The sequence below is a fragment of the Camelina sativa genome, chromosome 16, assembly GCF_030686135.1.
Source record: "Camelina sativa cultivar CO46 ecotype springtype chromosome 16, ASM3068613v1".
Lineage (NCBI taxonomy): Eukaryota > Viridiplantae > Streptophyta > Magnoliopsida > Brassicales > Brassicaceae > Camelina > Camelina sativa.
The window spans coordinates 23,427,572-23,443,060 of NC_141895.1; the positions used below are offsets into that span (position 1 = coordinate 23,427,572).

The following is a 15,489-nucleotide window of genomic DNA, read 5'->3' on the forward strand; positions in this document are numbered from 1 at the left end:
TAGCGGTCGTTTTTTTACTAATTTATTCATTCTTTTATTTATCGGATAAAGATATAGCAGGGATGAAACGGAGAATAGAAGAATTGTAGGAAATAAAAGTGTTCGACATAGTTTGTGTTAAATTGCTGCAGCAACCGCGATTTCATTTTTTCTTTTTGGGCCACGATTCAGTTATAACACAGCACGAGCGTCTTGTGTGTAACATGTTTTGCATTCGTCACTCGAAGTCTTCTTGCTGCCTCTGTTTTCTTCACTAGATGTTTCTCCCCTGCACCATTTTTATTTGTACGCATATTAGTTCTTATTTCAACAAAAAAAAAAGTTAAAAAAAACCTGACTCACCAACTGAGAGAGCTGAGACGAACGAGTTCTCAGTGGATGAAGATAAAAGCAACATTATTGATAAGCAAAGACACAATTTGGCAATACCATAACCACTGCCACATTCTCATTTCTACATTTCTTCTCTCTCTCTTTGATAATAAAATGAAAGAGGTATAAACAAGTCATCCGTCAGAAATTTACCGCTTTGAGTTCAAGAGAAGGAAAAATACATTACGTAATGCCAAGTCAACGTCAATGAACACTAGTGGTAGAAGTCATAGTCATTCTAACAGATATTTCCATGCACAAGAAAAACCATTGCTCTAAACCGATGTCGGTAGATCAAATCAACTCGTTCAGCCACCTAAACAGAGACTTTTCATTGTTCTACTATTCAACATGTTCTTTTGTGAGTATTAATTGGCTAATTGCTCGACCTTGATCACTCTTTTCATTCGTGATGCCATCATGTTATGTCAATTATGATACAAAGTAGAAAGCAAATTGGTGACATGGAATTTGGAAAGAAGAGTTGCAATCAAGAACCCTAAAGTTTCCTATTATTCTCTCAGCAACGAGAATTGAAAAGATTAAAACCATCTACAAAGACTTCGAAACAAATCAGTCAACAGAGAAATTTCCCACTTACGCAACTTATGTTGCCCTCTTCTCTCTTTCTCTTCAAGTCATTATCGATTCCGTGTGACCCCCAGACCGTTGGTTTACAGCAGCAGAAAGCCAGCTGGTTCAGTTCTTGCAGCATAACCAAATTTGGATGTGTTGTATTTCCTGTGAACACCTGTTAACTTCCCTGTCCCTGCCTTGTGTTGAAAACCAACCATCTTTCTCGAGCATTCCCTGTGAGATTGAACATCAAAATTTCAGAAACTCCAAAGGCATGTGATGAGTCAAAGCATATTATTAGTGAAAAGCTTCTTAAATTTGGTGTTCTTACAGAAGCGTTTCTTCAGTGTAGCCCGTGTGGAACTCACAGGTTTTGCTCCAGTCCTCGAACCCTTTAAGTGTGGACTGAGCTGTGTAGATAGCCGAGGCTGCTAGCTGAGAGGGACTGTACTGAAGCATCTCGTACTCCACTAGGCAAAGCTCGATGATGAAGAATGATAAAAGCTCAACCTGAAAAAACATTTCACACCTTATGATATAATGTTCTCATTCTCTATATAACATAAAGAGGAGAGAAGATTTGAAGTTACACAAACCTTTTTGTCAGATTGAGCAGCTTTGAGAAACCTCCTCATGAAAACATATGGAGTTGGCAGACAGAAATTGAATTGCAAGGTATTCGCCATTAACTTCTCCTGCACAACACAATAATGATTTTATCATCTCACATATAAAGCAGAGCATCCATGGTTATGATCAGGACAAGATCTAGTAAAAGGTTTTACCATATCAAGAATCTCTGTCCTAGTGTAAGCCTTGTCAGAGATTAGGATAAGATCATCTACAACCGGAACTGAAACTTCTTCGTATTTGCAAGCAAGCAACATAGCTGTTACACCCACAAGCTGAAGCTTTTTCCTGGCGATAAGATGAACCGCAAGAAATCTGTCGATGAGATTGATTGTGAGGTAAAGCGTCTCCTCTATCAGCTCAAACTTGTAATGTACCTGCAACATAAGTTCACAGTAAGCTTTTACACTAAGACAACAAGCAAAATCAGAGAAATTTTATGTTTTGTGTGTGTGTTTCTACCTCAATCAACCAATCAATAAGGATTCCTCTCATCCTCTCGTTAAGGTCATGTTGATTCTTCATGTAATTAGGCGGGACGCAGCTACGACACTGCAAAATAATCGAAAACGTTTCAATCTTGAAACCAGATTTTGATCATGTAGATACAGAAACAGAACCACCAAAATTACCTCATTTTTCTTGTAGAAGCAATATATGTCATCGATGTATTCGACAACAGCTAAAGGGTTGTTCTTGTCACAGCTGTCTATATCCATCACAGACTTTTCTTCATCAATTTCAATATCATTTGAATCTTCCATTTCAATCCCTTCCTGCAGAACAATAAAAAAAAAAAACAGTATGTTTATCATCCGAATAAACCAAACAAAACAGGACTTAAAACAAACAAGTTAGTATTATAATTATACCATTCTGTCAATCTCTTCAAGCATGGCTTCAGTGTGTTGAACAAATATAGGCTCATTAAAGTCTCCTTCTTCCACATCTGTTATGATTCTATCTAACGCTTCGTTGGATATCAAGTCTGATTTCTTGGTTTCCTAAAAAAAACCACTTGAGATTAGATCTAAAAAAACCAAGTCATTACTTTCAAGAACCAAATTAAAATAGTGTAAATGTTACCTCCTTGTGAATTTGGGAATTGTTCTCAGCTAACTGAGCTGCAGCAAACTTCCTGAAAATTAAATTATGAATTAGACCTCCTAAACAAACTCATACTGAAGCAAAATAAAAATCAATCGAGATTACTGACCTAGTAACTGGTCGATGATGCACCGGAACAAGTGGAATCTTCTTGTTACATATCACATTCTTCCTGAGATGAGAAAAATTGGTTCTTTTTAGATAAGCGAAAACAACTTTTTTCATAAACGGATCATATGAAGAAGAAGAAGTTAAAAAAAAAAAAAAAAAAAAAAAAGAAGATGGATTACTCAGTGAATGGTCTCTTGTTGACAGCACAAGGATAAACAGGAGCACCGATGATGTTCTTGTTTATATTACTCAATGCTCTTCTTGTCTGCCCATTCCCTGTTATTGTCTTTCCTCCACGTAAACCCCCTAAAATTGGCAAAACCAATCCTTTTTTTTGTTTTAGTACTACAATGAAACAAAAGATTTGATTTTTAATGAAAAGGGTGAATCCTTGTTTTCTGATTCTGGATTTATACCTTGTTGTTGATTCGTCGGTCCAATTACTCCGTGTATCCTGTTCTCATCTGATCCACCCATTATTAATTCTTCTTCCGTATCTGAGAATCGCAGAAACATGTGTGTTAATATAAAAAAACTGGGTCTTGAATGCAAAATTGAGAAATCTAAAAAGACTTGATCAAGAACGAGACTTAAATCTCATAAAACCCAGATGAAATCTCTTACCTTTAAAACGCTCTCTTGTCTCTTTGTCTCTGTCAGAAGCAAAATCCCATAACAGCAAATCAGAAATCGACCTCTCTGGTTCCCTCTATTGTTCAAGACTCGTCGACGTCGTCCCTCTCTTATCTTTTTCCTCTCTCTCTCACAACGGAAACCAAATTGAAAAAAAAAAAAAGAAGAAGAAGAACAAAAAAAAGAGAGTAATCAAAAAGATTTTGAAGACGTGAAGAGAGCGGATATATGTCTTTCAACACAACACACCAAAAAGAAAAAAATATATATATATTGTTGTTTTTATGATTTCTTTGTGTATTTTTTTTTTTTTTTGGGGTTATAAAATCAACGGCTAGTTAATCTGAACCGTTGGATGGGCAACCTCAGAAGAGAAGGGAACCTAATGGAAAAAGGAAATAGTAACCCAACGGCTATATTTGTTTACCATGTGCGTCGTTCCTTTTTTCAAAATTTTTGCTTATTTTCTTCTTTATTACTTATTACTACTACCACCACCACCAAAGCTCACTGGTCCATGTTTTATATCAATGTCGCCGTCCACCAACCTCCTCCTACTTATTTTGAAAACAAAATCGATTTTTCTTTCCCAATAATAATTTAAAAAAACTTATACTACATTACTATTATTTTTTTTACCCAATTATGATTTTTCTTACTCAAGCTAATAGCTAGCTGAGTTTTAAATCTTTAAAACTTTAATTTGACGACTCTTCTCCTTTATTCCTTTTTTTTTTTCTCTAAAAGAAACTTTTTTTTCAATTGCTTTGTTACAACACCCTTAAATAAGTCAAGACATTTTCTAAAAGAGTTGAAAAAAGAAGTCAAACCGAATTGCCCAATACGGCCCAATATTTTGAATATGAGGCCCAATACGGCCCAATTTCAAGTCTCTCTTCTCTTCCAACTGATCCTGAATGTTTTTTTGTTTACTTCGGATCTTGCTAAAAAACATGTTTGGGTGAAGATGAATCAGTTCTGTGATTCGTAATCTATGCTACTCAATCCGCTCTGCGCGTTATAGTCACCGATTTGGATCGAATTTTTCTGGTGTGGGTTTTTCTGAGCTTCTTCTTCTCAAAAATGGAGTTCGAGACTCACGAAGATGCGTATCTGTATTACAAAGACTACGCCAAATCCGTTGGTTTCGGAACTGCGAAATTGAGCAGTCGTAGATCAAGAGCTTCAAAGGAGTTCATCGATGCCAAATTCTCCTGCATACGCTACGGAAGCAAACAACAATCCGACGACGCGATTAACCCTAGACCTTCCCCTAAAATCGGATGCAAAGCGAGTATGCACGTCAAGCGAAGACCAGATGGGAAATGGTACGTTTACAGTTTCGTCAAAGAGCACAACCACGATCTTTTACCGGAGCAAGCTCATTTTTTCAGGAGCCATAGAAACAACAACAACAACAACAACAACAACACTGAGCCTGTGAAATCCAACGACGCTCAACGTTTTAGGAGGAAGAAGAACAGTCCCTTGGCTGATTGTAAACACCTCAGTGCTTACAACGATCTTGATTTCATTAATGGTTATATGAGGAACCAGCACGATAAAGGAAGGAGACTTGTTCTCGACGATGGTGGTGGTGATGCTCAGATCTTGCTTGAGTTTCTTATGCGTATGCAGGAAGAGAATCCCAAATTCTTTTTCGCTGTTGATTTCAGTGAAGATCATTTGCTTAGAAATGTGTTTTGGGTTGATGCTAAAGGGATTGAAGATTACAAAAGTTTCAGTGATGTGGTTTCTTTTGATACTACTTATTTCGTGAGTAAATATAAAGTGCCACTTGTTCTTTTTATTGGAGTCAATCATCATGTTCAACCTGTGTTGCTTGGTTGTGGGTTGGTTGCTGATGATACAGTTTACACTTATGTATGGTTGATGCAATCTTGGTTAGTTGCAATGGGTGGTCAAAAGCCTAAAGTAATGCTTACTGACCAGAACAATGCTATAAAAGCAGCTGTCGCTGCGGTCTTGATGGAAACTCGTCATTGCTATTGCTTGTGGCATGTACTGGAACAGCTTCCCAGGAATCTGGACTATTGGAGCATGTGGCAAGACACTTTCATGAAAAAGTTGTTCAAATGTATATACAAGTCATGGTCTGAGGAGGAATTCGATAGGAGGTGGTTGAAATTGATTGACAAGTTTCATCTTAGGGATGTTCAGTGGATGCGGTCTTTGTATGACGAGCGTAAGTTCTGGGCGCCTACCTTTATGAGGGGTGTAACATTTGCGGGGTTATCAACTCGTTATCGTTCAGAAAGCGTAAACTCTTTGTTTGATAGGTATGTTCATATTGAAACTTCCCTTAAGGAGTTCTTAGAAGGATATGGAGTAATGCTAGAAGATAGGTATGAAGAGGAAGCCAAAGCAGATTTTGATGCTTGGCATGAAGCACCTGAGTTGAAATCTCCATCACCTTTTGAGAAGCAAATGTTACTTGTGTATACGCATGAAATATTCAGGAAATTCCAACTTGAGGTTTTGGGTGCTGCTGCTTGCCACCTTACGAAGGAGAGTGAGGAAGGAACAACTTACAGTGTTAAGGACTTTGATGACGATCAGAAATATTTGGTGGATTGGGATGAATTTAAGTCAGATATTTACTGCTCTTGCCGTTCCTTTGAGTACAAGGGATATCTCTGTAGACATGCAATTGTTGTCCTCCAAATGTCAGGTGTTTTCACCATTCCGATCAACTATGTGCTGCAAAGATGGACTAATGCAGCTAGAAACAGACATCAGATCAGCGGAAACCTTGAACTTGTGCAGACTAATATCCGTCGTTTCAATGATCTTTGCCGCCGAGCCATTATTTTGGGAGAAGAAGGATCTCTTTCCCAAGAAAGTTATGACATCGCCATGCTTGCAATGAAAGAAGCTTTTAAACAATGTGCTATTAAGTTTAATACCATGGAACATCCCGAAGCTGCAATTCAAGCAGGAGATTCTGTCCAAGAAGGAAATCAATATGGATCCACAATGACGCAGATTGGACTCGAACCTAACTTACATGCAAGCAATGCTCCAGTGCAAGCTGAAACCAGACGGGAGAAGAGAAGTAGCCTAAACAATACATCCAAAAATTCAAAGGTCTGGTAGCGTTTCTTTTTCACTATGCTACGGGTACTCGATAGGCTATTATGTCATAGACACAGCCAAAAGAAAAAACAACAATTTCCGCTAGCTGTCATACCCTGATGATTTGATGCGTTCATTTTTTGGGTACGTTTCATTGATCTTTGTCCATATGTGCAGCATATGGCTCAATCTGAAACTGTTGGTGAGGGAAGCCAAGAAGCATTTCAACATGTGGTACAATTTTCCTATCTGCATCCCGAATACAAACCACTCATTGACAATAGTGAACTTGTAAACAATTCATATGGTTGAGTGTTCTGATCGTTTTCTATTTACAGGCTGCTCCAAGATCGTTACAGGCAGTGGCAGGGCAATTTCACAACACAATGCCAGGAATATTCCAAAATGTAATCCCCACGGAGTTCCACAACCTTCCGGCTACAAATATGCATCAGAACAATCCCCCTGGGTAAAAGTTAGTAAAAGAATCACCGCCAACAAGCTTGATAGCTTCTTTGTGTGTAATCTATTTCCTACGCTCCTTGTTTATCAGCTTTTTCTCTGGTTGTATTGTTCTTAGGCTAAGTTTATAGAGTAAATGGTGTAGCTTTTGATGAACAATCCCGTGAATAGGCATCTGTATGAAAGCTAAGTTAATTGTCAAGCAGTTAGATTTTCTAGTTGCTAATTTTCTTGTTATCAGATTCGTCTACTGTGTATTAAGTTGATTGGCTTCAGGCTTTCAACTAATCTTCAATGAAATATTACAAGCTCCTTGAGCCACGAAGGGTTAAGGCATCTACTCACCATTAGGTTAAATAGGTTTCGTTGTAAATATTATATAGATGTTTCAGTGTTATAACAAATTGTCAATATGTCCGAGTGGTTAAGGAGATAGACTTGAAATCTATTGGGCTTCGCCCGCGCAGGTTCGAACCCTGCTGTTGACGATGTTTTTTTATTTTTCATTTTGAGGCTCAAACATAGCAACTCCTCTTACCTTTCTGCTCTCATAAATTAACTTGGGATTACCAAGATTTCGACTCCCAAACATTTTTTCAAACTTTTGAAACTCATAACAGATCTCAACACAAAGAGGAAACATAAGATTTCTTTACTTGCGTATAAATCTGAGCCAGGTCCAAGAAATAGATCCGAACACAAAATGTAGTGTAACGAAACACATCAAAATGTAATCAAGAAAACGGAATTATTCAACTACTGGATCAGGAAAGCTGTAGTCTTACGTCTAGTTACAAAAGAATTGCATAACCACTAACTACAATCGAAAACTAAATCGTATCAGTACCGTAGAAACTACAGCCACTGCAAAATCCACACACTAAAAATCATAGAGTTTCTCTTCTGATTCAGATTTACCATCTTCAGTGGATGGTTATGATTATAGTTTCTCTTCTGATATAGGAGCTTCCTTTATATCGATGCTGTTACTCTCCTGCATCTCCAGCAGTTTCTCCTGTTCCTCATCTTGCTCTTGCGGTTTAGCTTCTTGTGCAGCCTTTGGTTTCTTGATGGTAGACTGCTGATACATGACTCCACCAAACATACAAATCAAGAGCCCCAAGGTTCCAACAAACGTAGAATGTTTATCCCACACCACCAAATTGATCACAACTGTCAACAGCTTGTTCACAATTCCAAGAACAGTAAAACCCGTTGCAGAAATAGCCCGGCGACAAGAGAACCCGAAGAAAGAGATTGCCAAGCCGAACAGACACGATAAACCCACAGGTAAAAGCACTTGAAACGAGTACCAGTCAGACTCATCAGTGATCTCGTGCTTAATTTTTTTCAACTCTCCCATTATAAGCAGCTCAAGGGGGAACAAAAGCAGAGCCTCAAGGTTATTGTAGAGAACAAGACCCCAAGTGTTCAAGCCAATCGTCATAACCACATGCTTAATGTAAACGAAGTCTATAGTCATACTCACCAGATACGCAAGAGCCCAGCTATACGCTGCGATCGTAAACTGGTAATCAGTGAAAACGTAAATCAAACTCCCACCAAAGATAGTAGCCAAAGATCCCCAAGTCTTAACAGAAGGCCAAGGCTCGTGCAAGAAAAGAGTTTCACCAATGGCAACAAAAATGGGAACAGCAGAGCGAAAGACGATGAAAGTATCGACATTTGCGTGGAGGAGAAGCTCACTGTTGGTGAAAAGAGACAAGTAGAAGATCATAGCAGCGGGGAGAAACCTCCACATTGTCAAGAGATTGAGAGAATCATGCTCGATGAGCTTCATCTGAGCACAGAGCAAAACACCAGCCGCACTTGTGAAGTACTGCATAGCGGTCAACGCACCGGGGTAAGGAAACTTCATGATAGCCCATTTGTTGATGATGGAGAGAAGAGAAGCTGAGAGACAATAACCAGCAGCTACACCATAGACTGAGGCTTGACGAAGGAAAACACTAGACCAAGTCTCTTGGATTGGCTCTGGAGCAATCTTAACCTCGATTATTGAAGTTTCGATTTCCCCATCGTTCGTCATCTCAAAGATCTGATGTCGGTGGGGATTTTTACACACTCAGTTGTTACTCATTCATTTGGCTTCCGACTTGAAAACTCGAATTGATTCCAATTTCGAGCCGATTCTGGAAAGAATACAAAGCTCTGCGAGTAACCTAAGGATGCAGAAAAATTAGATCATGAGTGATTAAGATTAGATCTCGCCGAATCTAGCTTAACAAAGACTACAATAGAAGGGGAAGAATTTAGGGTTTATCAAATTCGCTGAAAGATAGTGTAAGAGGAAGAAGCTTTTTACCTCTCTTCTTGATGTTTGAGAGTCTGACAATGGCGTCGCGGAGGAGGAAGGAAGGAAGAAGAAGAGAGGAGAAGCTCTCTTTTACTAAAAACAAATCTACAGAGGAAGGAATTAGGAATCTGTTATAATTTAGGGATTAGGATTAAGGGATTAAATGCCTCATTTAACTGTGTGTTGATGAACGTAAGCAAAAGAATATACTAATGGATTTGCTAATATGTAAAAGGGATTGTAAACAAGTAAAATTTATTAATGATTTATCTTTTAATACTATGTACTAAATTAAATAATGGTAGTATATCATTAGACATTAGTAAACAGTTAAACATATTTATAAGAAAATATATACACAATTGTCTTCCATCCAAATTATCACTTTGTTTGGGAATTAGATCTCACCAAATATTTTTCCAAAAAAAGGAAAATTTATCATTCGATTCAATAAGTTAAGTATGATTTTCAGTGACAGATTCGTTTATATTTTTGTACTTTTCAATTTCATTATTATATAAACTTAATCGATTCTTTTATTTTTTATCTTCAAATACCAAATGCACAATGAAATGACGAAGGTAACTAAACCGGATCCATGTGTCACGCACGAGATCCGAAGCATCTTTGATCTCTTATTATACTGGTCTCAGGTCAAAGACTTTTTTTTATTTATTAATGTTCGTTGTTGTTTTTTAGTACTCCCCTCCTTCCATATCCTTCCTTCTATCATAACGGTCTTGAATGATGTTTAGAAGGTTTTACACATTTTAGAAAAATAATGATTATAGAATTTAAATATATTTTTTTTTTTGACTAAAAAGATATTATTTAATTTTAAACCAATAACAATTCAAAATTTTAAATATATTCAATGATTACTTTTTGAAGTTTACAAAACATCAATTTTCGTAAAACAAAAAAAATATCCTAAAACATTAGTATTTATGAGAGAGTATCACTCAGTCACTTGACTAATCATGATTGATTGCTTCTATGTTTTCCTTCTGTCTGTGTTTGCCATACCGCCCATTTTTAATAATTAATCCTCTAGTGGTGAATATAAAATCTGCTTATAGGTCTAATGATGATAAGCTTTGGGTGCAGTTTACAAAATCTTGGATCCGTCTCTGGAAATATTCAATATCATGATAGCTAAATCAAGTTGGCCTCGTGCTTTGATTACATTATCAAGGAAAACTTTAGTTTTAGGATGTATAATAGTATTAGTTTTACTCCTGTTAATTCAGTATTCAGTAAAGTTCCTAGCACACATCTTGTAATCCAGCTGAAACCAGGGATGCTAGTTTGAATTTGTTATGAATCTCACATCAACAATGTAATAGAAATTATAATTTTGTATGAGTGATTAAGTGGCAAAGAATAAACTGATTTTCAATATGAAACTGAACCACCATAGGCTTTGCCTACCAATATGTTGTCAGCTATATATATATATCAGTTTGCGCGTGACCAGACAATAAAAATGGAAACTCTTTACCTAAAATATGACATGTAAAATTATCACAACTTGATAAAAGTTATTCGACCAATCTTCTTGGCTTTTGTTTTTAAACTTTATTGTTGTCACATGTATATATTAACACTATATTGTTGCCGAGAGACGCCACACGATGCGTAGATAATGTATTTAGTTGTTTATATATTTTTATTAATTTGTTTATGCATATATATGTATATCACTTACATTTTATTTTTCTATTTACTTAAAATTAATATAACTGGTGAAAATCTTTCTAACATCACAAAAAAACAAAAAATACATATAATTAAGTAATTTCAACTAATTTCAGATAAAAATTTTGCATTTCTGTAACATCTTAGATAACTTAAAGTGGTACTTCCGATCAATTAATAACTTAATGAAATCAATAAATTTTCTATATTAAAATTGAATAGATTGATACATGTCAAAAAAATTACGAGATACTTGCATTTTTTTAAAAGTTTGGATTTTTGTGAATACCAAATGAGAGAGTGGAGATTATCATCATAAGGAATAATAACTTATAAATTGGAATCTTCTATTCATACATCTTATGTCAAATTTTGATGTTCCTTTCGTTTCAATCATATAAACTCTCACCTTGTCTTCATTTTTTTCAATTGCGGCTGCTATTTATTGCAAAATATATGTTCAGTTCACTTTTTATGTTTGGGTTCAATAAATCATTTATTTGAGTGATACAAATCACTACAAAAAAGATGGTTTTATATCATTTATTTTATTTATTTGTATCATGTTTAAATGATGTTAAAATAATTTGCATCACTCAAATAAATGATTTATATTTTGTTGATGCAAATAATTGTATTGATTGAAGTAAATATTTATTTCAAGTACTGAATTGATGTTCATTTACATCATTTATAAAAAATATTGCAAGTCTTACATCATTTTTACTAAATTGATACAAAATATTTGCATCATTTATAAAAACTAATGTAAAATAGTAATATCATTTTTAAAAGCCTGATGCTAAAATCAATACTATAATAAATTAGATGAAAATAATTTTTTCTGTAGTATAATATTTATTTATTTATATTTGCAATTATATTTGTTTCTATATTCTATTGACAATTTATAGTATATATTATTTTTATTATATTTATGATAGGACCCACAATTAGTTGTTATCCCCACTAAACTTAATAAGTATTGGCAAATAGATTTAAGTATTTATAATAGATAATTTCTCATCACTCCTTGAGAAGTTGTCCATGTGGGATTGTGAAAAATCCATCCTTAACTACCAACAAAAAAAAGAAAATATTTATTAATAACAACAAAAAATAAGTAATTACTTTCATTCATTAATTGTTTTCATGATTTTTTATTGATAAATAAGTAACTGTATAAAAAATAAATGATATAAATCAATTTACATAAGTGGTTTTTAATTCTCGCTAGTGTAAATTAACATAAGTTTTTATTGATGTAAATGTTGTATCATATTAAAAAGTGATTTTAATAAAAAATTGACAGATTTATCAATTATCTAAATGATGTGAATCTATAATTTATATCATTTTTAAAAAAAGTGATACAAAGGAATAAATGTTAAATCAATTTTATTCAATTGATGTTAAATTAGTTAATCAAAACATTTATTTGTTAAAAGCCTGATGCTTAAATCATATTTATTTGTTTCATTTTTAAATAAGTAAATTAAAATAACATTACTTAATTTTGTGATACAATTTACTCAATATTTTTATAGTGAATAAACAATACAGTTAGAAGACTAACAACGAAAGATTTTGTCTAGGGGAAGAAAGAACAAAAATTGAGACGCATTGTATTTTGCTTCTTCGCAATGCAAGTTGCAACAAAAAAAAAAAAGGCATCTTAACCATACAATGACATACACGAAAACATATATAATCTTAACCTCACAAACCGCAACTTTTATTGTCTAAAGAGTGGACAGCTATGATCCCTAAGTATAAGAATTTATATCCGCTCCGTTTTGGTGAATACTAAGCCACTATGTTAAACTCAAAAACATTGCACAACTTGACGGATTAGCCCGTTTGTTAATTACCAAGGATACACAATTGTTACTTGAACAGTCACAATCACGTATCTCCAACGAAGCTTAAGTGGGACACACATTATTGCCCTCCATTTCTTTTACAAAAGTATATTTTTAGTTCCGAGAGGACAAAACGCTGACCTAAAGACCAAAAAAAAATTAGTAGTTATAATATGGGCCAATTTGCCAACTAACCAAATTCAAAAATATAATTAAGAATATAGCATACTATTGTAATTGAAAAGATTAAGTAAATAACATAAGGGATAGGGAAGATTACCTTTGATGGTAACAATGGTGATGGTGGTCGGAGATTGTAGTGAGTGGTGGGTAGTGGCCGAAAGTGGTGGTAGGTTGTGGTGAAAAGAGGTGGTGGTAGAAATAAATTAGGTATTAATACATAATATACACACTATATAACATTTTAATAGTTATAATGGTTATGTAATGAATTAAAGATTTTTTTGTTGGTTATAGCTTTATAAAAAAGCAGAATTAGATTTGATTAATCGTAAAAAAAAAAAAAAAAAAAAACTTTCTCTCTCGACTAAGTTCGCCCTAGCCGCAAAAAAACCAGTTTTTCCGTTTGCCCTCTCCGGTGACTGGCGCTCTTTACCGTAACCGTGAGAGGGTCTCTATGCTCTGTTTATGTGTTTTGTTTTGTTCTCGTTTGTGTCGTTAGGCTAGATCTGGAGGTTTGATGTTGGTGTTGGTGTGCTCAATGAATGAGTTGGGTCTTCACAGTGAAGATTGCTCGGCGGTCTTTTAAGCGTTGTTTCGTCCTCCCCCCAGAGTTTCAAAGAGAAGTTTTTTTGCCTTTGTCAGATCTGGCGTGATGCTGGTCTTTTAGGTGGTACTTCTCGTTTTTGTGGCTATGGGTTCTTGTTGTCTCATGTCTGAGTAAGCTGATCTCCTCTTCTTTCTCCTGCATCTTTTTAGTGTTGTCTCATGTGAAGTGTTCAGTGTCGTTTGCATTCTTGTTGGGCCTTCGTTTGTTTGGGGAGCCATTAAGGTTGATTGAGGTTTTGATTTGTGTTTGGTTTGAGGAAGCGGTCAGAGCAGCCATGTTTGTGAAGGTTTCTGATTACAAGTAAGGATGATGATGCCAGATCTTAGATCAACGGTTGGTTTGGATAATAAATGCCATTGTGGTTTGCTTGTTCTTGTCTCAGATTTTGTTGCCAGTCTTGTTCTTTTTCGCTTTTATGCCGCATATATGGGATGGCTTAGGATCCTTATCAGTTCCGTTCAGCCTTTGCCTTTTCTCCCAGTCCTTGTCTCCTTGATTCAGCTTGTGGTTCCTGTTAGGCTCGGCTCCTTTCTTAGCAGAGGTTTCATGTTTAGTGTTTGGTTGGTAGTCTTCAAAGCTTGCAGTGGTTTCTTGCTCTTGGTGTTCGCGGCGTGTGTTAACTTTGAGAAGTTTTGCTTTGCTCCTTGTCCCCGCCTTCATGATCTGTTTATATATGATCGTCTTTTGAAGGATTCTAGTTAGACGTAATGAGACGCATCAGTCGTCGTCGTCGCATCTGGGAGTTTGTTTGAGTCTCTATGAACTTCTATGAGTGCTCTTTGCTTGTCGGATTATGATGTCCTTGTTCTCGAGAGATTGGCTCTCACCATGATAGGAGGAGGTAGGTGTTATCTACGGATTGGTCGTGGGCGGCCGTGATAAACCGCATACGCAAGTGTTTCAGAAGAAGAAGTTTCTCGGCTATTTTTGGTTCTTCCATATTTAAGGTTCCGCCTTGTTATCTCTGTTTTTGTTTAAGAAGTCGTCCTCTTTCGATTTGGGTTCGATATTATCTGTTTGTATTTCTAGTTCAATTTATAGTTTCCCTTAGATAGGACTTAGTTTCTGGGGATTTCTTTTTCCTTCGGCAGTTGACTCTGGAGACTTCTAGTTGTCCGCCGGCTTAAGCGTCCCTCTTTTGGGTATATGTAATCTACCTTTGGTTCCAAAACAAGTTCTAATAAAATTGAAGATGACCAAAAAAAGCTTTATATATTATATTTTGTCATTTTTTTTACTATTTTATATTTTTTTATTCATGGGGGAAAAGCAAAACCTGCTCCCCGCTTGTTTTCTCAACTTGCTCCATCAGTTATAATTAAACTTTCATTTTGTTTAAAACTTTGAGTACTAATTAATTAATTATATACATACTTGACATCTTCTCTATAATAACTGTGCTTTTAGAATCTTTATTTGCTACTGTATATAATAACTCCTAGTATCAAATAGTTCTCTTTTTGGAGAGTGTACACATGGAAGTATAATCAAAGACGTGTAATCGTTTTTATTTTCTTATTTACTTTACATACACCCTTTCTTTTTCCAAATTTCTTGGGTTATCGAATTATAAAAACAAGTAAATAACAAAGTCAGCGGCGAAAATTCAACTCATATGCATAAATAACTCATTAATTTTTTTTTTGTCAACTCTACTTGGTCCCTTATTATTGGCTCGTAAGAATAATAATTAGTGCTAATTTCTGATAGTTTCTCTCAACATTAAAACGTTGACTTCTCTTACCACTTCTCAAGACATGAAATTGCTCCAAAAAAAAAATAAAAAAAAAAGGAAAGAATATATTTATCTCTCGCTGTAGAATATGAGAATCTCC

The 15,489-nt window shown here is 35.4% G+C and overlaps 3 protein-coding genes and 1 non-coding gene across 7 annotated transcripts; 2 read left to right on the forward strand and 2 right to left on the reverse strand.

Moving 5' to 3' along the window:
- Positions 1–9: 9 nt before the first annotated feature.
- LOC104751525 (cyclin-B2-4) lies at positions 10–3,925 on the reverse strand. Of its 4 annotated transcripts, none has more exons than XR_015585232.1 (13): positions 3,421–3,790; positions 3,213–3,293; positions 2,976–3,102; positions 2,795–2,857; positions 2,665–2,716; positions 2,451–2,582; positions 2,211–2,354; positions 2,041–2,130; positions 1,734–1,955; positions 1,545–1,643; positions 1,280–1,458; positions 974–1,182; positions 10–268 (listed from the first exon to the last, which is right to left on the reverse strand). XR_015585232.1 is itself a non-coding variant. In XM_087493182.1 (12 exons), the coding sequence occupies exons 2-12, from the start codon at positions 3,271–3,273 to the stop codon at positions 1,047–1,049; spliced, it is 1,305 nt and encodes a 434-aa protein (XP_087349308.1). In that variant the 5' UTR covers positions 3,274–3,293; positions 3,421–3,925; the 3' UTR covers positions 773–1,046. The 4 variants fall into 4 exon arrangements, 2 of the variants coding, with proteins under 2 accessions (XP_087349308.1, XP_087349307.1); XR_015585231.1 differs by having other exon boundaries at positions 2,976–3,123; XM_087493182.1 differs by lacking the exon at positions 10–268 and having other exon boundaries at positions 773–1,182; positions 3,421–3,925.
- Positions 3,926–7,213, forward strand: LOC104751527 (protein FAR1-RELATED SEQUENCE 4). Its single transcript, XM_010473480.3, has 3 exons — positions 3,926–6,537; positions 6,703–6,759; positions 6,864–7,213. The coding sequence occupies exons 1-3, from the start codon at positions 4,513–4,515 to the stop codon at positions 6,996–6,998; spliced, it is 2,217 nt and encodes a 738-aa protein (XP_010471782.3). The 5' UTR covers positions 3,926–4,512; the 3' UTR covers positions 6,999–7,213.
- A 180-nt stretch (positions 7,214–7,393) lies between these two features.
- Positions 7,394–7,475, forward strand: TRNAS-UGA (transfer RNA serine (anticodon UGA)). The gene has a single exon. It is a non-coding gene; the product is annotated as a tRNA-Ser (tRNA).
- Positions 7,476–7,620: 145 nt separating this feature from the next.
- LOC104751528 (GDP-mannose transporter GONST3) lies at positions 7,621–9,550 on the reverse strand. Its single transcript, XM_010473481.3, has 2 exons — positions 9,314–9,550; positions 7,621–9,170 (listed from the first exon to the last, which is right to left on the reverse strand). The coding sequence occupies exon 2, from the start codon at positions 9,035–9,037 to the stop codon at positions 7,928–7,930; it is 1,110 nt and encodes a 369-aa protein (XP_010471783.1). The 5' UTR covers positions 9,038–9,170; positions 9,314–9,550; the 3' UTR covers positions 7,621–7,927.
- Positions 9,551–15,489: the final 5,939 nt, after the last annotated feature.

Excerpts from the sequence above, each read along its gene's own strand:
- LOC104751527 (XM_010473480.3), top strand. The coding sequence starts at position 4,513 with ATGGAGTTCGAGACTCACGAAGATGCGTATCTGTATTACAAAGACTAC. Across the intron at positions 6,538-6,702 it reads ATACATCCAAAAATTCAAAG|CATATGGCTCAATCTGAAAC; the intron begins GTCTGGTAGCGT and ends CCATATGTGCAG. Across the intron at positions 6,760-6,863 it reads AAGAAGCATTTCAACATGTG|GCTGCTCCAAGATCGTTACA; the intron begins GTACAATTTTCC and ends TTCTATTTACAG.
- LOC104751528 (XM_010473481.3), bottom strand. The coding sequence starts at position 9,037 with ATGACGAACGATGGGGAAATCGAAACTTCAATAATCGAGGTTAAGATT.
- LOC104751525 (XM_087493181.1), bottom strand. The coding sequence starts at position 3,273 with ATGGGTGGATCAGATGAGAACAGGATACACGGAGTAATTGGACCGACG. Across the intron at positions 2,355-2,450 it reads TTGAAGAGATTGACAGAATG|GAAGGGATTGAAATGGAAGA; the intron begins GTATAATTATAA and ends ATTGTTCTGCAG. Across the intron at positions 1,956-2,040 it reads TTATTGATTGGTTGATTGAG|GTACATTACAAGTTTGAGCT; the intron begins GTAGAAACACAC and ends CTTATGTTGCAG.